This window comes from Pelodiscus sinensis, chromosome 31, assembly GCF_052426305.1.
Source record: "Pelodiscus sinensis isolate ZL-2025 chromosome 31, ASM5242630v1, whole genome shotgun sequence".
Taxonomy (NCBI): Eukaryota; Metazoa; Chordata; order Testudines; family Trionychidae; genus Pelodiscus; species Pelodiscus sinensis.
Genome location: NC_143082.1, coordinates 11,389,885 through 11,411,125, shown reverse-complemented (window position 1 = coordinate 11,411,125; position 21,241 = coordinate 11,389,885). Strand labels below are relative to the sequence as shown.

The window sequence follows — 21,241 nt, the reverse complement described above, 5'->3', positions numbered from 1 at the left end:
TGGTCACTGTTGGAAGACAGGATACTGGGCTGGATGGACCTTTGTTCTGACCCAGTCTGGCTGATCTCACGTTCAAGTAAATAAACTGGTGTCCGTTCAGTTCTTTGAAAATGCTGTCTCATGAGATTCTCAAGGACCTTGTAGCAGACGGAGTTCTCTAGGCTGTGTGGATGTCAGCAGGGTCACTTTGTCCTTCATCCTGCACAGGACAGATTATCTCTACGGGGTGGGTCAGTCAGCAACACTGAAGATCTTTAGCAATAAGAGTCTGGAGTCCTTGGTCACAAATTAATTCCCTCTCTGGAGCTGCCAGCCTGCTCCAGGGGAGTCTATTTTGATGTTGTGGGGGTGCTGGGTGGGTGTAGGCCAAAGTGTCTGGCATCCTGCTATCTGAGGAATTGCTCAGGCACTTGCAGATGTTTGGTGTCTAGAAAGGACTCCAGCAGACAGATTACCTCATTTCTATATGCATACAGTACACAGTACAGTGGGGGCCCTGCCCCCCTCCTCGAGTTTTGGGGGCACAACCAGCATGCAAACATTTAGTAGGAAGAATTCAACTTTCCCAGCGGTCTTCCTTGTCCTCTGTTATTTTGTGTTGGCCATCTGTTGTAAACCAACCCAGATAACATAGGAATGCCCTGGCTGAGCAGGGAAACATCCTCTTTCCAACAGGGGCCAGTTCTGGAGGCAGAAGGGCAAGAAACTCTGAAGTGAGCAGTTGTAGAAAAACCTTCCCCTAAGAAGAAAGTGCTCTACTTCCCCATCACCGAGTGGAGGTTTCATCCCCATCATTGGGGCATTTCTGTCCCTTGTAAAATGCAAATTTTACTCTTGTGGCTCTCATTGGCCCTATAAATGGGTGCTCCTTTTAGCTCAATCTCCTAAGCCAGGCATGTCCAAAGTCCGGCCCGCGGGCCAGTTGCGGCCCGTGTTCCGGTTTAATACGGCCCCACAGGTAATTTGGCAATATCTATCTTTTATGGCCCCCAACGAATCCATATGTATTGAGATGAATACATTGTAAAATCTCAGTTAATGTCAGTTGGTCTAAATCAGTTATAAATATATTTGGACACAACATGTATTCTTGGCGTTATGTTCCTGTTCATATTTTTTTAACTTAAAAGTTGACAGACAACCTTTATTACCAATAATATGTAATGTACTTTACAATGTTCCTGACATATATTTCAGCTTCCTGGATTTTTGTATCTGGCCTTCAGATATGAAAGGCAGAGTGATTTAACACCTGTTTAGATTTGTCATCCACGTGACAAAATGAAAAGTATGCCGTTTGCAATAAACTTTGCATAAAATAGTTAATTTGCGTTTAATTTTAATGGTTCAAAGAATGTCAGGCAAAATGGTCAGCCCTCACGCATGTTCACTTCATCAAATCTGGCCCTCTTTGAAAAAAGTTTGGACACCCCTGTCCTAAGCTTTTGCCCCCAGTTATATACTGTAGCAGTGAGCTACGCTATTTGTGCTTTGTAGAATGCAATGTCTCATCAGACTTAAATGCCCTTGGTTGTCACCTTTCCCCTGCAATAAGAGCCGGCGCCATGCCCAAGTTCCTTCTCCAATGTTTACTTTAAAAATCTCAGTCACATATGTCTCTTCTTTTTTCACTTTCTTTCACTTCACTTTCTTCACTAAGTCCCAGTCCTTTTAATCTGTGAATCATCCTCATTGCATCTCTCTGAATCTCTGACTCACGTCCCAGCCGAGGGACCCCAGGAGTAGGGTGCTACATTCTTTTCAGCCCCGTTCCTTAGGACCCCTCTTTTCCTGTTTGCTTCTCTGAGCACTGCCATGCGCTGAGGAGGGGCAGCTCTGCCCTGAGGGCAGAACCAGCCAATTATACATGAGCAGGGGGTGGAGACTGGGCTCAGGGCTGGTGGGAGGCTGGGCTAAAAATGGTTGTGTTGGCATGGGGTGGTCTGGAGTCACAGGTGCAGGGGGCTGAGGGCTCAGGTACAGTCGGGGGGGGGTACCAGGTGGGGTCATGGGGGTGGGGGTCACAGGGTTGGGGTGTCAGCTGGGGTCATGGGGGGTGGGATGCCAGGTGGAGTAATGGGGGTGGGGGTTACGGGGTTGGGGTGTCAGCTGAGGTCATGGGGGGGTGGGATGCCAGGTGGGGTCATGGGGGTCACAGGGTTGTGTTGGCATGGGGTGGTCTGGAGTCACAGGTGCTGGGGTCATGGGGGGTGGGATGCCAGGTGGGGTCGTGGGGGTGGGGTCACAGGGTTGGGGTGTCAGCTGGGGTCATGGGGGGGTGGGATGCCAGGTGGGGTCATGGGAGTGGGGGTCACGGGGTTGGGGTGTCAGCTGGGGTCATGGGGGGTGGGATGCCAGGTGGGGTCATGGGGGTGGGGGTCACAGGGTTGTGTTGGCATGGGGTGGTCTGGAGTCACAGGTGCTGGGGTCATGGGGGGGTGGGATGCCAGGTGGGGTCGTGGGGGTGGGGTCACAGGGTTGGGGTGTCAGCTGGGGTCATGGGGGGGTGGGATGCCAGGTGGGGTCATGGGAGTGGGGGTCACGGGGTTGGGGTGTCAGCTGGGGTCATGGGGGGTGGGATGCCAGGTGGAGTCATGGGGGGGTTGGGGTGTCAGCTGAGGTCATGGGGGTGGGATGCCAGGTGGAGTCATGGGGGTGGGGGTCACGGGGTTGGGGTGTCAGCTGAGGTCATGGGGGGGTGGGATGCCAGGTGGGGTCATGGGGGTGGGGGTCACAGGGTTGGAGTGTCAGCTGGGGTCATGGGGGGGTGGGATGACAGGTGGGGTTATGGGGGTGGGGTCACAGGGTTGGGGTGTCAGCTGGGGTCATGGGGGGTGGGATGCCAGGTGGGGTCACGGGGGTTGGGGTGTCAGCTGAGGTCATGGGGGGGGGTGGGATGCCAGGTGGGGTCATGGGGGTGGGGGTCACAGGGTTGGAGTGTCAGCTGGGGTCATGGGGGGGTGGGATGCCAGGTGGGGTTATGGGGGTGGGGTCACAGGGTTGGGGTGTCAGCTGGGGTCTTGGGGGGGTGGGATGCCAGGTGGGGTTATGGGGGTGGGGTCACAGGGTTGGAGTGTCAGCTGGGGTCTTGGGGGGGTGGGATGCCAGGTGGGGTTATGGGGGTGGGGTCACAGGGTTGGAGTGTCAGCTGGGGTCATGGGGGGGTGGGATGCCAGGTGGGGTCATGGGAGTGGGGGTCACGGGGTTGGGGTGTCAGCTGGGGTCATGGGGGGGTGGGATGCCAGGTGGGGTCATGGGAGTGGGGGTCACGGGGTTGGGGTGTCAGCTGGGGTCATGGGGGGTGGGATGCCAGGTGGGGTCATGGGGGGTGGGGTCACTGAGGGCTGGGGGGGCCATGGGAGTGGGATGAAGGGCAGGGTCACTGGGGGGGCTGGGTCAGGTTGGCTAGAAGACAACACCACTCCCCACCCAGCGACCCGCCTCCCCAGGGTCCTGCTTCCGCGCATGCCCACTTCTGTTCCCTAGGCGCCCCCCCCAGGTCTCACGCATGCGCAGTGCAGTCCCACTCAGCGGCCTAGCCGCAACCTGCGCACAAGCTGGACTCGGCTCGTACTCCTGAACGTGGGACGCGCCGGCCGCATGCGCAATGCGGCCCCTGCTTGCCCCGCCGCCCGCTCGCGCCGCGGGGCGCATGCGCGCGCGAGACGTCGTGCGTGCGTGCGTGCGCGCGCGCGCGCGCCCGGTGGGGGGGGCGTGCGCGCGCCCCGCGGATCGCCATGGAGGCCTCAGTGAGCGGAGGGGCCGGCGGCGGCGGCGGCGCGGGGAAGCGCTGGTACTTCAGCCGCGAGCAGCTGGAGCGCAGCCCCTCCCGGCGCGCCGGGCTCGACCCGGACAAGGAGCTCTCGTACCGGCAGCAGGCGGCCAACCTGCTGCAGGACATGGGCCAGCGCCTCAACGTGTATCCGCGCCGGGTAGGCCGCGCAGCCTGGGGCTCGAGTAGCGGGCCCGGGGCAGCGGAAACGCGCCCCCTCCCGCCGCCTGCCGGGCGGCCCCTCCCCCAGCCGGGCCGCCCGCGGCTCAGTGACCCCTCCCCTCCCCACCGCGCCTCCCGCGGGACGCCTGGCATCGGCGGGGGGGCCGGCGAGTGCGCTGCGCGCGCGGGCCGCTCTCCCGGGGGGGGGGGGGTGCTGCCGCCGCCGCCAGCTGCACTTGCGTTCCCGGGGCGGTGGAACCGTAGCAGGGACCGCCCGGCTCTGCCCCTCGCTGCACGTGCCCCTGGCTTCACCTGCGCGTCCCTTCAGTAGCCCCCGTAGAGAACAAAAACCTCCGCGGATGGAAACCAGCCCCCACCTCTGCGGGGGGGGGGGGCATCTGTAAAGAAAGCGTCTCCGGGGCCACACGCAGATCCCCGTTGCGCTGCACGTTGCCCACCGCTGCCTGCCACCAGCGCCTTGCCCGCCAAAGTGCTCCGCTCCCCAGAAAGAGGGGGACGGACGTGCAGAATTTCAAGACTGATTTTTCTTAACTCCACGCCGTCAGCTCTCAGCTGACCATCAATACAGCTATCGTGTATGTGCACCGGTTCTACATGGTTCAGTCCTTCACCCAGTTTCACCGCAACGTAAGTATTGGTTGGGCAGTTGCCTTTTGTCTGAAAACCGGGGACAGCCTCCTGTGACAGCTGTTCGTTATCAACATTTCCCTGCCCCTAAATTGGGCAAGCTGTGGCTCAGGCACAACGGGGGGAGTGAAGAGATCTGGGTTCTCTTTGCTGTGTGACCTTAAGAGCATCTTTTCTTTGTACTTCCATTTACGTATCTCTAAAATAGAAGTAATACTGGACTACCTCCTGGGAGGGGAGATTGTGAGCTTGGACTGATTAGGTACTTTGATATCTTTGGGCAAAAGATGTAATGTAATTGCCAGTAATTATGACTTTGTCACAGCTGGCATTCTTTGGATCCTTAAAAGATTTTTCTTGTTCTATGAATGTTTCTTTAGTTAGTTTTAGAAGTTGACTTCCTGCACTTTTACTGACTTTAAAACAAAACACAGTGTTTTCCTACTACAGGCATTTAAAAGGGAATACTTTTCTTGTAGCTCCTAAAATCCATATTTACACCATAGATTTGACGCCTGGAGGAAATCAGTAAATACAACTGTTTCATAGCTCTAAGGTTGCTCAGAGAGGTTCATAGCAGCAGAGCCTGTCTGGACACTGACACTACAGGCGTGTGAATATTTGAAGCAGGAGACAATTTTTATGTTTTTTTCCCTCCCCTCCCCCTCCCCCCAATGAAGTCTGTGGCACCAGCAGCTCTGTTCTTGGCAGCCAAGGTGGAGGAACAGCCTCGTAAGCTGGAGCATGTAATCAAGGTAGCACACGCATGCCTGCATCCTCTGGACACCCCTCCAGACACTAGGAGCGAGGTAAGTGGTCAGACTCCAGCAGAATGATTTCCATGCTTGAGAGAGAGGAATGAGAACATACTCACAGAGTACTGCATCCTGACATGTAGAATCCTGGTAATAGAAATAACTTGTGGGAAAGCGTCTCATCAGGCTTCTAAAGAGTAGATGACTTGTCTCATCTGCTCTATGGTCTCTCATGTTTCCCTCTATTACATGGATGTCAACAAAAGAATCCGATGTGCCATGTAGTCGTGTCTGCATTAGAGGCTTCTGGGCAGGGAGTGAACATGTCTGTCAGGGTTAAATAGCACTTGTAACAAAGCAGAAAATAGTGTGTATGGTTCATTCCTGTCTAATGATGAGATTGTTAAAAATATTTCCATTTCCCCATCTCTCATGACAGCCCTTCATAACTGGAACTGAGTGTCCAACCCTGCTGAAAGGGAGAAGCTTTATCCAGGAGCCAAAGCTTGTAGAAAATGATGAAAAGGTTAAATTTTAACCTACGCTTCTCACATTGACATGTCCCTTCATGTGTAAAACTCTTATGGAGAGACAAAGACTAAAGCACGTAGTTCCAGCCACAGCAACCCATGTGAAATGAACACTAGCAAAGGAGTGTACCCATCCAGCACTTGGCTTTCTCTCTTTTGGGGGGGGAATCTGTGCCAGTTCCCTCTAGTACTGAGTGGGATAAAGATTCCCCCTTGATTTTTTTTTATTAATTTATTTTTGTGGCCTCCCTGAGAGAGAGTTAGAAATGTGCAGGCTTTATACAGAGTGGCTCATCGTGAGTAACCTGCCTGTCCTCTCAACCCCAGGCTTACCTGCAGCAAGCCCAAGACCTGGTCATTCTAGAGAGCATTATACTGCAGACCCTGGGTAAGTTTCTCAAAGCGGACGGGCTTCCACTCGAATCCCAGACCCAGGAGCGCTCTGCAGAGCGGAAAGTCTAACTCCACAGTCTTCTTCACAGCTGGAGGGCAGATGCACAGCTGGCCAATGGGAGAGCAAGAGTTCAGGCAACAAACTATTTTTTCACACCACTAGTTCATGCTTTGGTTCGAATACATGTGTTTTCAGGTTTCACTTTAATTTGAGTTGTTAGCTTAAAAATATGCAGTTTGGCTTGTTTCTATCCCCAACAGGTTTTGTTCTGCTTGGATGTCAGTAACTCTGGTTACAAGTGTTATAGACTGTAACATCGTGGTACTCTAATCACCTGGTTGGAATGGGTGACGCTCTGCTCTGGTGTAGTGAAAGGAGTCTAGAATCAATGTCCATGTTTTGATCAGGTTGCCTGCTGCTTTGATGGGCTATTTTAGCATTTGTTTTTGGGGTATTTTTTAATTTGTATCGCTGTATCTAAAAATTTGGCCTTTCCTATGGCTCTACTAGACACCTGAGTGGTAGAGGCTTCTGTTTACAGTAGTCATGATTAAGAAAAAGCCAAGAAAATCTTCTGTTAGTTTAAAAAAAATCAGTCCTTCCTGATTAATTCAAACGCTTCTCTCTAGACTTTAGCCTGGATGGTAGTGAATAACACTTCACATCTTTAAAATATGACACAGCTTCACTACTAACTGACCTGTGAAGTGGGTGAACATCCCTATCTTGGAGTGAGGGCCAGAGATGTTGAGTGGCTTGCCCACAACTACACAGCAAGGTAGCTCTGGAGTCAGCATCTGAACTGTAGAATTTCTGGCTCCTTGTCTTGTGCTCAGTCCTCCCAGTTGCGTCTTCTAGAATCCTAGTTCTGCCATGGATGTATGCTGGTGAGAGAAATAAACAGACACAAGGGCATGCTCAGCACACAGGCTGTCCTATTAAAAATTTACAAAACTAAATGGTAAACTGAAGCAAGAATTAATTTCATCTCGCATTCATACTGCAGGCTCCCTCGAATGGAAGACACCTGCTTCCTTATGAACTTTGGGAGACACATTCCTTTGATCAGATGCCAGTTTTCTTCCTTACAGCTGCTTCAAGAGACTTTGTGCTATTTAAGACCCCTAATAGGTGTTTTGTTTCCAGTGAAGTTTCTTCAGCAATAAGTTATTTCTCTGCTTGGAAACCAGTGACCTTCCAGTTTTGTGACTGGACAGCTTGATCCTTCTGCTTTATTCCGGATTGCCCCTGACTAGAAAGGGCAAGCTTTTAGTGCAGTCGGGAAGCTGACTTGCTTCCCCAGGAGCAGGAGGCATGTGCGATATGTAAAACCATGAGGAAGGTGATTCTGTTGCCTAATGGCCTTGTGTCTCTGCCATTCTTTCAGGGTTTGAGATCACTATTGATCACCCCCATACACATGTGGTGAAGTGCACACAGCTTGTGCGAGGTAAGAGACCTAAAGTATGCTGTTGTGTGCTTGCCCCCTTACATCACAAAGGTGGCTGTATTTCAGTGCTAGATGAGGTGGTTCCTCTAGAGAGTTCAGAGTTTAAATAACTTGGGCTGTTTTGGTTGAAATAAGCATTAAGTGGTAGCATTAATTTATAGCTGTCGCTGAATTACTTGAACTTTCCACAGTGTGTGTTTCATGGTGGGATATCTAGCTTCAAAGTAAAGAGGCTACAGTGGCAAATGGCTGAAATGAGTGAGGGAACAGATGTGATTTTGAATTGCTGTAAAGCACAAACAGTGTTTGTGTTAATTTACAGAAGTTGCTGCATTTTTCAGTAGCTGTGGGGCAGAACTGAAACAAATCAAACTAGGAATGTAAAATTTTAATTAATTGGCTAATCAAATAGTCAATGCAATTTGCATCCACTATTCGATTAGTCGACAGGGCACCTCTGCCTTTGAAGTGTAGCAACAGCTCCAGGGCTGTTGCTACATTTCAAAGGCAAAAGCGCTGTGGGAAGCACGGGGCCAGTGGGGGGGACAAGTAGCCCAGGGCCAGCTGGGAGTGGGCTGCATGTGGTACTGCTGCTTTGAAGCACCCCCTCCTCCTCTCGCCCTCCCCCTTGCTGCCTCTTTCTGATAGAGGGGTGGAGGAGTGACTAGTCAACTAACCTGTCAACCATCCCATAAGCATTTGCTTATCGGATAGTCAATTAGTCGTTCACATCCCTAAATGAAACCAAATGGATCTTTCATGTCCAGTTCTATTCTTGCTGTGGCCACTCCCTGGGGAAGCCTGCACTTTTAGCATGTACTTCTACCCTGAGAGTCCCTGCTGAATGGTTCAAGCTAACTCTTGGGTTTTTTTCCTTTCCCTTTACAGCCAGCAAGGATTTGGCACAAACTTCCTACTTCATGGCGACCAACAGGTTGTTATTTTGAATTGATTCCTATGTTTCTAGCAATGGGTTTTATCTGGGGGAGATGCCATGTGAACTCTTTGGAGGATTATTATCTAGTGACTTCGGGGTGTTGCTCAGTGCTGTACCACAAGGGAAATGGTCCCTGTCCCGTGGAGCACTCTACAGTGGATGAGTGGACAGCTCCTTGCCAGTGCAGACTTCTGTTTGGAGAGTTAGAAATGGATTTTAAAGAGTATTTGAAGGAAATGGCTATATAGGTGCTTGTTTGCATTACTGTAGTGCCTGGAACCCCTCATGCTAGGTGCAGTCCAAACAGAACATAATGATGCCTCCTACCCCAGAGAGCCATATGCTGGCTAAGGCAAGACAGCAGGTGGATACAGATGGGGAACTGCAAGGCAGCAATGAAAAAGGTGGCAGCGTGTCAGACAGTGGTCTAATACTAGATATTATTTCTAAAGATACGGACTTAGAAAAGAACCAAGACAGTTTGGCTTCTTTCTCAAGATTGGAGGTGACTTGAGATTTTCAGATAAGGGTGGAAGAATGACTGTTCACACCAGTACCAATAAGAGGCCCAGATTGGAAGCTCTTTTATAAAAAGAGTAGAATATGGAAAGTCTTGCAATGTTACTCCATGCAAACACATGGAATCAGAGGTTCTGTGAAAAGCTGTGTAACTTCAGCTGTGTGTACATGAGACACCTGGGTTTCCTTCTGGAGGAGATGTTGGTGAAAAGCAAGGTAATGTGGTGAAAAATGTAAAAGGCAAATACATGCCCTTTTGGTATGTGGCTTTCTGCATCAGAAAGGATTGGTTCAGCAGGTGGTCTCGGGATTAAGTTTGGTATGTTTGGAAGTCTTGCCAGCATAACTGTGTTGATTGGGAGGCTATGTCACCTCTAAGTGACATAGCTTTGCTGGTGTAGCTTATTTGGGGAATTATATAAGCTGCATCTCTATTAGAGAGACTTGTTGGCATGGCTATGCCAGTAGACAGTTTCTAGTATAGATAAGGCCTCAGTTGGAAGCTGCTTCCATTTCCTACTCTGCCACTGATTGTGTGTTATTTTTAATCCTTGTGTTACAGACACATGCGCTCAACCTGCACTCTATCTTAACGTAGCTTTTTGTCTGGGAACTTTTTAAAATTGCATGTTTCATACACGATCTTAGTGAACAAGAAACACAAAGGAAGTGCTACATTGTGGAAGTGCTAATGATTTGAGGATATGTACTATCAACCCTAAATTCTTTAACATATTAATTCTTCAGGGGAGGTTCACTGGTACACCAGTGGCTAAAGTAAACGGATTACAGTGGCTTTACATCACCAGAGCAGCACATAGCAACCGTACTGTATTGGCAAATCTGCCTCTTAATTTGCAATTGACTTAATGGTTTAGATCGGGGTGGCCAACCTAAACCTGAGAAGGAGCCAGAATTTACCAATGCACATTGCCAAAGAGCAACAGTTATATGTCACCAGCCCTGATCATCTCCCCACCACCACTCTCAGCACATCCCACCCACTGGCAGCCCCACTGCTCAGTGCCGCCTCCTCCTTTTCCTCCTGCCCACTATGATCAGCTCTTCCTCAGTGGGAGACACTGGAGGGGGGGAAGCAAGGGTGCGACAGGCTCAGTGGAGAGAGTAGGAAGAGGCAGGATCCTAGGGGGCAAAGGTGTAGGGGGACAGCTCCTAGGACAGAGCTGGGGGTTGAACAGGGAGCACCCTCCGGCCCAGTGGAAAATTGGCGCCTGTAGCTCCAGCCCTGGATTTGGTACCTATGCAAGGAGCCGCATAATAACTTCTGAAGCCACAGGTTGGCCACCCCTGGTTTAGATGCTTGTCTTTAGTGAAACCAGTTTCTGTGAAAGGAGATGGGTGTGAATTGCAGATCCCTGTCCATGACTCCCAATGTCTGTGCTTTACTAGTTCCCTAATCACTGTTTCCTTGATGCACAAAGCAACAATGAAAGTTGAGCCAAATAAAGTTGAGACCTATGGAGACTCTTGACATGAAACCAGGCTCCCTTATAGACCACAGGGGCATCAACCAGTAGATTTATTGCATGGCAACTGGCTGTAGCGATTGGCCAAGTTACCTGTCACAATCACCTCATTTAAGTTCCTGAACCTTTTTGGGGACTATACAATAACCCTACAGCAATTGTGAATGGTTTAGCTTACTGTACATGATACTTGTACAAAGTAGGCTATGCTCCAGATCTGTGGTGTCCCAACATGCTAGCCACATGTGGCTGTTTCGCCAGCTGAGTGTGGCTAGTTCGCTATGGTTGGGCTGGTTGGACACTGTGGGACTCATTTACTTGCAAGTAAAACAGGCTTGGAAAGTCCATTCTGGAAAGATCATTCAGAACAAAGGCCAGCAAATACTAAGCTGCCTAAAGGACTCAGTTTTTAATATACTTGAACGCCTAGATTAATGTAATTGCACATTCTCAGGAGCCTAATCTTGTGTTGTAAGAGTAGATGCTGTAAATTTGGGGCAAATATTTCATATAAAGCTGAGGCCAAATCCCTGTGAAATGGAGGGCAGCCGTAACTGTGAAGTCATCACTGGTACCTCCATAATAGAATATCCTGCAAAGTGGATTTGAGGTTTTTCTTAACCAGTCCTCCCTTAAGTAGCCTGTTTGCGCCACTTAGAAGGGGCTGCTGGGTGTCTCTTTGAGTTGGCAGTAGGGACATTAAGTAGCGAGTAGTTAGTTAATTGAGTAGTTTATGAAATTTCCATTGACTACTCCATTAGTTGATGGGGGGGGAGGGGAGTGTGCTCGCTACCCCTGCTGTGGGTCTGCAGTTTAAATGTAGTAGGATCTGCGTGAGAAGCAGCCTGGCTCCTACTACATTTAAACTGCAGAGCTGCAGCAGGGTTAGCTCCCAGGGGTGGTGCAAGCAGGGACTGAGTAGTACTGGCCTGCACTGGCTCTAGGACCACTGCGCCTCTGCCTTCTTAAATGTAGAGTAAGCCGCCTGGCTCTTACTGCATTCAAAAGTCAGAGTCGCAGCAGGGGGACCCAGAGCGAGCTGGGACTGCTTCAGTCCTGGCTCGCGCCGGCTCTGGGACCACTGCACCTCTGCTTTTTAAATGTAGCAAGAGCTAGGCGGCTCTTGCTACATTTCAAAGGCAGAGATACCTTGATCCCAGGCCAGTGTGAGCCAGGACTGAAGCAATCCCAGCTTGCTCTGGGTCTCCCACTGTGCCTCTACCTCCCCCTGGTGGATATGGTGCTAGGGGGAACCAAAGCCAGCTCCTCCCAACACCGGCTCCTGCTCCCTTCCCCCCCTTGTTGCCTCTGATACAGAGGCAGCAAGGTGGGGGGGAGCCAATAGTCGAGTAGTGACTCAACTACCCTATAAGCCTAGGCTAATTGGGTAGTCGACTAGTTGCTGACATTCCTAGTTGGCAGCTTTTAATCCCCCAGCTCCATTGACATTTGGAAGCTGTGTGGTTTGAAGAAGCCAAGGTTTGAGAGGGGGAGGCAGGAGTGGAGATTTCTAGGCTTTATTGTTGGAACTATTGGTTTTGGGGGGGTCTCACGATGGTGCGTATGTCATTACTTTGCGTACGTTACATTGACTTCACAGGAGTTTGGCTCAGCTTGGGAACCGGCATTTTTCCGCCATGTAAAGAATTTGCTTTTGCAGAAGGAGTGGAGCTATCTCAGTCTCTCCTCAGGTTGAACAGAGCCCGCTTCTTAAGAACCCAGCTGCCCACTGCTTCTTTTGGGTTCTGCTGTTGGACCTCCGGGGCTTCCGCAGAAGCTCTGCATGCTTGAACTTCTTTTCCCCGGCAGTGGGCTCCAGAGCCCAAAGCTGGCAGGTGCTTGTGGAGAAGCTGGCAGTGGATTGGTTTGAGCAGCACAGGGAAGTAACAAGTGACTTGGCAGTGCATAGAGATGCCTTGACAACAAGTGATGTGTTGGGGGAAGAATTGCCCTTTTCGCTTCAGGAGTGTTCCCACCACACCCACCTCTTCCGCAGTGTCTGTTCAGCGGGGGATTGTGTGTGCTGAGGTTCAGGCTTGGGAGTTCATGGCTTTCTGTTTCTTTCTCCCTGCTGGTGACGTCAGCCTGCACCTGACCACCTTCAGCCTGCAGTACACCCCTCCCGTTGTGGCCTGCGTCTGTATCCACCTGGCTTGTAAGTGGTCCAACTGGGAGATCCCAGTCTCCACGGACGGGAAGCACTGGTGGGAATACGTTGATGGCACTGTAACTCTGGAGCTCTTAGACGGTAAGTTTTGGAGCAAGGTCCCCCCCAAAAAGGCACTCTTATTATCTTGGCATCTGTTCGTGAGTCTGCCATTCCGACACTGCCACTGACCAGTTCATGGACGTCAAGGGCTTCTGATCTTGCTAAGGTTTTCAGTGTGGCAGCTTGTGGTGCAGTAGACAGTAGAAGTCCTGAAGTGGGATGAGTTTAAATAGTCAGTGCTGCTAGCTCACCAGACTTCCCTTCCTGAAATAGCTCCATCTCATCATGAATAGCTCCACCCGTCAACAAGCAATGGGCCGCTGTCTTGTGGTTGCTCTACAGCCTCCTTCTGACCTGCTTGTCTGTGTTCTGTGTCCCCTTTGCAGAGCTGACTCATGAATTCCTGCAGATTCTTGAGAAGACTCCCAACCGGCTCAAACGCATCCGCAACTGGCGGGTAAGATGGTCCTGTTGGGCGGTTGTCCACTGCTTGTCTGTGGGAGTGTTGTCTCAGGGGAGGGGCATGTCAGTAGTAAGGTTTAACAACCATGTATTTCTATTTGCATTAGTCTTAATAAACCCCTGGATGAGCTTTTCTCTTTAGCCTATCTTGACATACTCCTCCATAGGGAATGGGTTTAATATCCTGCCCATTGCTTAGCGAATGAGGTGGACTAGGAGGCCCCTTTCTGGGGCCTTTTAAGTTATACTTGAAACCTGTATGTGCTAGACACAGCCACATGGGAGATGTCCTGCCCAACACTAGAGGAGTGAACTCTCACAAGTCCTAACACACAGCCAAGTGCTAGTTGACCCTTGCCCCTCATCCTGTGTCAGCCTGTGGTTTGCTGCTGTCTGCATTTGTAAATGTGTGGTCTCCCTCCTGGGGCAGCAATGTGTTCCGTAAACTATTTTCTTCCCCGGTTGGGGATGATGAAGCAGGAGAGGCGTACAGCTGGTTGCAGGACCATCTAGAGCCATAGCCCCACTCAGAGGGAAGCTGTGTGACCACAAACACCCCAGTTTTGCTGCTAAATCTGCACCGCAGCAGTTGCTCTCTTTCTCCCTGATTGGATAACTGAGGTACAATGTCCTTTCTTGTGGCTTTATTTCAGGCCTCCCAAGCAGCCAAGAAATCCAAAGCGGACGATCAAGGAGATGAGGAGTGCCTCTCAGAGCAAACTATTCTCAGCATGATCTCCAGGAACAATTCTGACATGAACATCGCAGGCTTAATGAGTATGTCAACTTCCTCTACTGCAGGAGCCGGGCCTCCCCTCTCATCTGCGGAGGACTCTCCTAGTGATCTGAGCAGTACTGATATGTTGCCGTCAGAGCACTGGTTGTCCCACCATCCTCCACACAAGCTGGAGGCTGGCCAGGTTCATAGGACTAACGAAAGCTCAGCAGCCACTGATCATCCTCTGCAGCAGGATGGCGCGACTTACCAGAAGCAGAGCAAGAGCGCACCCTCTGCAAAGGTGTCGTTGAAGGAATACCGCGCCAAGCACGCTGAAGAGCTGGCCGCGCAGAAGAGGCAGCTGGAGAACATGGAGGCCAATGTGCGGTCTCAGTATGCCTATGCCGCACAGAATCTCCTGGTCCAGCAGCAGAGGGAGAGGGAAGTCCAGCAGGAAAACAACCCTTCCCCAGTCATCCTGAAGATCCCCACCGGCAGCTCTGAAAGCACAGAGCGGCCTCCTTCGGAAAAGGGCGACAAGGCCTCTGCTCTGAAGCTGAGGATCCCTGCGGCAGGCGGGGGAGGGGACAGACCACTCTCCTCCAAACCAGAGGAGATCAAAATGCGTATCAAGGTGCCGACTGCCTCGGATCGACACAGCTCCTCAGACGAGAGCAGCGGGAAGAGCCGGGAGCACAAGGAGAAACACAAGGCTCACTTGTCCAACCACCACCATCACAATCATCACTCACACAAACACTTGCATGTGCAGCCTGCAGCTGGGGCCAGTGGTGCTGGGGGCAAGCGACTAGGAGACTCTAAACACAGCAGCCAGCAGAGCACTTTGGCCCATAAAAGCTTCAGCTTGTCTGGGGCCTCTCGGAAGAGGCCTCTCCTGGAAGAGGCGTCAGCTGCTACACATGAGCACCAGCCAAAAATCAGTAAAAGCTCCAAAGTGGCTGGCATGCAGTTCTCCTTCGCCCACCTCCCCGGGTCAGCCCAGCTTCCTGGGCACAGCTTGGATGCAGGCGGCCTCCCATTCCCCCAGGCCAGCAAAGCCAGGGGGACCCATGGGAAATCGGACAAAGGCCCCACAGGGGCCAATGGGCACAACACAAACCAGGCCATTGACTACCAGGATACAGTCAACATGCTTCACTCGCTGCTGAGTGCCCAGGGCATGCAACCCACCCAGCCCCCAGCTTTCGACTTCGCCCACTCGTATGGCGAGTACTTGAATCCAAGGGCCCCTGGGAGCTCCAGAGCGGCCAACACGGACAAGCCCCGACCGCCTCCACTGCCCTCAGAACCCCCTCCCCCACTCCCTCCCTTGCCCAAGTAAAGTCCTTTTTACTACTGAGTTTGTATAGACATGCCTGGAATCTGGGCCGCCCCTGCAAGGGAGGGGCAGGGTGGTCTGACCCCACTGCCTCAAAACTATTTTATTATTATAATTTTATTATTTTTATTATTGGTCTTAGAGTGCGGAGTCCTCCAAGCTGTGAAAGGGTCAGAAATGTCCTTCCGCTTCCTTGGTCCCCGCCATCAGAATGCCATTGGGCTGCAGGGGCCTGTCCCCTGTTGGAATGGAGCCCGGGCGGGGCGGGGCTGCCTAAAACGTGTCACAGGATCTCTTAAAGACGTTTTTAAAATAATTTAAACAGTAAGTTATATCTGTTCATAGTATTTTGTTCACTTTAATTTTGGGAAGCTGGCAGGTGGTGTAAAGTGCCCTAGGGCTGCTGCAGGGCCTGGGGGAGGGGGCTCGTGTGAAGTGCTTGCACGGCTTGGCCTCAGCTCATCTGAGCTCAGAGCGTGGCTGATGGTGTAGAGAAGGTGGACAGGAGCTGGCCTGTACACAGAGGGCAGTGAATGGAGGCAGCATGGGCTGGTGGTGGTGGAGCAAGGGACTCCCAGCTTGGGCATTACCTGGGCTGAGTCGCTTCAGTTTCCTCCTTTGTGAAATGAAGTTAGTGTTGACCTCCCTCTTCCCCCTTGCAAAGGGCTTTGTCTGCTCACTGGTACTGCCCCTCTGTCACGCAGGAGGCAAGGGCAGTTCCCTACCAGTTTGTGCTGGTTCCATTGTAAAGTCCCCACTGCTTGTGACAGACTGGGTTTGCCACATGCCAGTAACGAAGGGATTACAGAGTCAGAGTGACTGGAGTCTGGCTGGCTCCTGGCTGCTACAGGAAGGGGCTGCCGAAATGCAGATGGCATTGCCATCAGGAACTCTGCTCCAGTCTCCTGGTGGGGGAGAAGCCTGTCAGCGGAGGTGAGGTTGGGGAGGGGGAAAGGTGCTGTGCCCAGGAGGGCGGTGAAACAATTGTGACAGGGTGTGCTTCAAAGTGTATTTAAATCACATTATGGAATGAGATTCTTCATATTTGTTATTACAAAGAAAAAAAAACTACAAAAAAGTGAGTTTTGAAATAGTCCTTTCTAGGGGGCTGGGTTCGAATGTCAAAGGACCAGTCAGGCCAGTGTGTGACTTGAAGTTTCACTGCAGAAGGGATTGGGACTCCCAGTTGGACTGACATTGCCATGGCTGTTGGGAATCTCTGGGGCCAGAGTCACTGTCTGCATTTCTGGCAGGAGTACATCTGCTCGGTTGCCTACAGAGACAAGCAGTCAAGTACTTGGAGCTGGCTTGACTTCTGGGGGCTGTGTTTGGAACAGGAGCTTCCTTCTCCCCCAGAGGTGGCAGTGGCCAGAAAGGTGTCTAGTCCTTTCTGCCTAATGCAGAATCCTCTTTGCATTTGCTCAGGCTCTTTGAATCTGACCATTTAACATCCCCTCCCACCCCACACCTGCTAGCTAACACTAGTTCTGATGCAGCGTATGCAGGCCAAAGATGCAGCGCAGGCATCCCTTGGAATCTGAGGGGGGCAACTGGAGACGGTTTGCAGTCGGGGGTTTTAATGGCATCCACTCAAAATGCACAAGTGGCCTGCAAAGCTTGGTCTGGATTTGTTCTTACTCGGGTGTAAATCTGGGGGGACTTGCAGAAGTCAGTCCAGGCTGAGCCGTTCTACCCAGAGGAGAGTCAGACTCAGTGCAGGTGGCTGTTGCAGATCAGTCGAGAGAGGGTCTTTAGGATCAGCCCGCCTGTGGCTCCATTCTCCATGCGGCGAGGAGTTGTTTGAGGGTACTCCTGAAGAGAAGCTTGCCAGTTGTTCTCTCCCTGAACTTGGACCCATAGCTGCTGTGGAAGCAGCGGAGCCCTAGCTAGTTTTGGGCTTTTTTTATTGTATTTACTAATCTTTCAGAGAATCTGGAGTCTCTGTTGTGGCTCAGGTTATAATTTCCCAAACTCCCAGTAAACTATCTCTACTGGTGTTCGGGAAACCCTCTCTTCTGCACTGAACTCTGCCTGTCTTTTTAATGTTCTCTTTTAACCGGGAGCTGCACTGTCCCTGGCCAGGGAGTCTCCGTCTGTGTGGAGTTCTCAGCCAGTACCAGCCTCATCTGGCTTTGGGTGCAAAACTTTTATTCCCTCTTTACCTATGTAACACTGAGACTCTCAGCAGGGGTTTGGCCGTTGCTTGACCTGCACCTTTTGTGGCACATTCACTATCTTTAATCAAGCCATTAATGAGGTTGCTTCTTTTACATCACAGACACTTTGTAGCTCTGCCCTTTTTGCTATTAATGATTTTTTTTAGCAGGTGAGCAGTTTACTGCTTCAAATGTAGCCGCCTCAGGGGTTGGATGGAGAAGACCCTTCATAGGGTTCAACATGCAGGGGTTTCTCTGGGAGTGGGGGGCGGGGTGTGTCTTGCTGTTGTCTGGAATAAAATCTATTTTAATGGCTACATTTCTAGCACTTCCAACTGCCACTTTCCCGCTGGGATTGATGCTCTGCTGTCTTAGCCCTCGGCCATAAACAAGTGAATTTCATGGCCAAGCTGCAGGAATTGTATTCCCATCTAGACTCTACATGAAAAGGCCAGTCTTTCAAAAGTGCCCAGCACCGGACTTGAGATCGCTCATGAAGCTAGAATTTGGAGGGTTGTGTAAAACATCCAGCTGTATTAAATGAAGGGGAAAACCCAACAGTACTTAAATGTATCACCTTCACCACATGAGCTTGCAAATCCTGCATAGTTCATGGTCTGAGAGGCCTGGCTTTGCAGGTGTTTGTGCTGTATGGTGGATCCTGTTTAAAGAAAGGGGCCTGGGTTAGGATGTGGAGCACAGAAATTCTGGAGAAACATCTGTTCTCTAGGTTTCCTTTGCTTTTGATTTAAAAAAAAAAAGTTCATAAGACAGTACAAAAAGGTAAATGACTAAAAGGGGTTTCCTTTTTAAGATACAGTAAGAGTTCAGCTTAAATCACGGAGAAACTTTCTTCTGGCATTCCTGCCCAAAATGGATCTTGCATCCCAGATGGAAAAAGAGCACAATGCACGGAGAAATCATTAGTGTTTCAGGCACTCTTAAATGCATGAATTCAGTGTCTGTTGTACCATCTAAAATTGCCTCTAGGTTTTATCCAGGTGTCTTAATGTGTTCATGTAAGAGAGCAGAGAATCTGACTTCTGATGTACTATGGGCTCAACTTACCCATTCTTCCTATCGCAGGCATCAGTGGATCAGGAAATGGAAACTGGAGGCCCTGACTTAAACCCCTTTGACATTCTGTGGTGACTCCGGTATAAGCTGACTTTCCTTCTGGCAGTGGAAAGAATGGCATGGGTGTAAGTCACTGGCTGTTGGAGGTGGGGTGGGGGCTGCTCTACTTGCAAGTTGCTTTTCCTGCAGTACCCTTTTCTGTGTAAGTTACCTGGCTTCCTCACCACTGAATGCTATATCTGCAAAGGAGGATACTCCATCATACTCACTCGGTGTGAACTGTAAAATGCTGCTGAAGTTGGCAGACGGGTGTTCCGATCTTATCTTCCAAATCCGACTGGAAAGTGGGGGTAAAAGACAGGGTGTGTGAAACCTCTGCAGTGAGGGAAGGCAGCAGTCCTGCCTGAATTTTCCACCCCACAGATAATCTCTGGCAGTGGTGAAGCTGCTCACTCTCTGGTCAGACACACCAAAAACATTTTGAGTGTGAAGATAGCAACCCTGCCCCTAGTAGCACTCCATGCGTTTTCCTCTCTGAGCACCTGTGGTCTAAAATTCTTTCATCCTTTGGGGAAGAAAGGGTGACTGGCAGGGGTGAGGGAGGAAGGGTAATTTAATACTATTCTGAACTGTTTATAAATATTTAAACTGTGGACACTTTTAAAAAAGAGAAGTTTGCTACAATTCCATGGTAAACTCATTTCCTTCAAGATACGGCTGTCTGGGAAGGGCACAACTGGCCTGAGTCTTCAGAGCCAACCACCTTTGGTCTGTGAAAGGGATGCTTGACAGCATTCAAAGCTACTGGTGCTTCACAACACCTTTGTACTAGAGGTTCTTGGGGTGGGTGGGTGATACAACTGTGCTGTTGCTAAGCTTTCTTTCTACAATTACCTAAAACGCAGATTGGAGTCCAATGTCACTTTCTTTTTTTAAACCCACATCAAGCCAAAGAGCAAAGTCAATGTGTGTTCTGATCTCACACTCAGGGTCTGCCTTATGGTTGCAAACTGACCGATTTTTTTTTTCTCCCCCTGCCCCCCTTTCCACCGCCGCTGTTGCCCTTGTCCTGATACCTACTGCATTCTCTGCCCTCTTTCCATCCCACCCCAATACAAAATGTGATGACTTTCAGCAAGAGCGTCTTGTGCACAAACAAGCAGGAAACTGGTTAACCAATTTGGCATCAGGTGTTTGGGATCTTGCTGTCAAGTATGTTCTCTGTATTTATCCACATCAATAAAAGTTAAAGGCAAAGGAGTCAAAGAATTCATCTGCTTCTTGGTTTTGTTTTTTTAAACTGGTAATTGCTATAATTCTGAAGGAAAAGTAGGCTGGCCATGAGGTTAAGGCATGGATTTAAAAAGAGAGACATAGTTTCTTTTCCTGAGTCTGCCCTATACTTTGTGGCCATTTCTTAGTTTCCCATAGAGAAAGGGGATTGGAGTGTCAGCCTCTTGTTAAAACACCTGGAGAAAAAAATGGTGTGTAACTACAAGAGGAGTACCCCCTAGCTGATTTCATCTGTTTGTGTGTGTAGAAAAATAGGAAGGGCTCTTACATGCCATTGAAAAGTAATTGCAAAAGTGTGTTCTTACTCTCTTGTGTATAATTCACTATTCAGCCTTCATTGCAATGAAGGCTGGATACCCAGTCATGAAAAGGAATTCCAGTGTGATGAGGTTCACATTGAATTTATAGTTGAGGACCATGATGGCCAATGTATTAGCCACTAGCCGTGTGTGGCTGTTTGGCCGGCTGAGTGTGGCTTGTTTGCTGAAGTGGCTACTGCTTCAGAACTGGTTGAACACAATGTGTCTAGGAGGAATAGCTCAAACCCTAGTTTGTACATTAAACAGCTGGAATTTTCTTCCCTTCCAATGTCTCTGATGATGGTTCCAGACAGGGCTATTTTGTCCAACTAGGCATGGCTCCCATAGCCAGGGTTGCCTAGTTTGGCTAAGGCTGTGAAGTCACTGTTCTCTTGATAGCCTTTTAGCACCTCTGAAAGGATGGGCTGGTCTTAATCCCCAAAGTTAACCTGTCCGGGTTTGACTCACTCCCCCCACCGTAGTTCTGAGAACTAGCTGCGGCCATGGTACTGGTTCTTGGGGGTCCAAGTTCTTCAGAGTCAAGTAGAGGCTGGCAACTTTTTTAAAGTGGGTGGTGGTGAGAAGAAGGAAGAGAAGCCCAGCAATAGGCTGCTGGGGCCCTGTCCATAGGGGCTGCTGCTGTGACACAGGAGCGGTTGACTCTAGTAGAGGAAAGGAGAACCACCACTTATTTGTGCACTTGGACCTGCTGTCTGAAGCCACACTGCATAGAATCACAGGCTGGCCTCCTGCTTGGGCCTGATGAACTCAATCAGCAAGCAGGCACGGGGAACGTCTGTCTAATGAGAAGGGGTGGCTGAGCCTCAACCCCACTGCCCTGAGTAAGGGAAGGGACTGTTTAGCTAGACGTTACTCCCTTTGCCTGGAAGGGTCCCTTTGGGTCAGGAGCAAACCGAAGTGCAGAAGGGATAGGGAAGCCATAGAGCTGTGGTGTCCAACAGGAAAGCCACTAGCCACATGTGGCTATTTGGCCGGTGGAGTGTGGCTAGTTTGCTATAGCAGTAGCCATTATG

At 50.4% G+C, this 21,241-nt stretch overlaps 1 protein-coding gene across 4 annotated transcripts; it reads left to right on the top strand.

Annotated features, from left to right (window-relative positions):
* Positions 1 to 3,693: 3,693 nt before the first annotated feature.
* On the top strand, positions 3,694 to 19,907 carry CCNT1 (cyclin T1). 4 transcript variants are annotated; one of them, XM_075902013.2, is made up of 10 exons: positions 3,694 to 3,919; positions 4,501 to 4,582; positions 5,263 to 5,391; positions 5,777 to 5,863; positions 6,195 to 6,255; positions 7,649 to 7,711; positions 8,600 to 8,645; positions 12,739 to 12,902; positions 13,250 to 13,320; positions 13,979 to 19,907. In XM_075902013.2, the coding sequence occupies exons 1-10, from the start codon at positions 3,738 to 3,740 to the stop codon at positions 15,383 to 15,385; spliced, it is 2,292 nt and encodes a 763-aa protein (XP_075758128.2). In that variant the 5' UTR covers positions 3,694 to 3,737; the 3' UTR covers positions 15,386 to 19,907. The 4 variants fall into 4 exon arrangements, with proteins under 4 accessions (XP_075758128.2, XP_075758129.2, XP_014433072.3 ...); XM_075902014.2 differs by lacking the exon at positions 5,777 to 5,863; XM_014577586.4 differs by lacking the exons at positions 3,694 to 3,919; positions 4,501 to 4,582; positions 5,777 to 5,863; positions 6,195 to 6,255 and having other exon boundaries at positions 5,260 to 5,391.
* Positions 19,908 to 21,241: the final 1,334 nt, after the last annotated feature.

Bases quoted from the DNA above. Each gene is read 5' to 3' on its own strand.
- CCNT1 (XM_075902013.2), top strand. From the start codon at position 3,738: ATGGAGGCCTCAGTGAGCGGAGGGGCCGGCGGCGGCGGCGGCGCGGGG. The intron at 3,920-4,500 runs GTATCCGCGCCG...CCACGCCGTCAG, and splicing joins ATGGGCCAGCGCCTCAACGT to CTCTCAGCTGACCATCAATA. The intron at 6,256-7,648 runs GTAAGTTTCTCA...CCATTCTTTCAG, and splicing joins CATTATACTGCAGACCCTGG to GGTTTGAGATCACTATTGAT.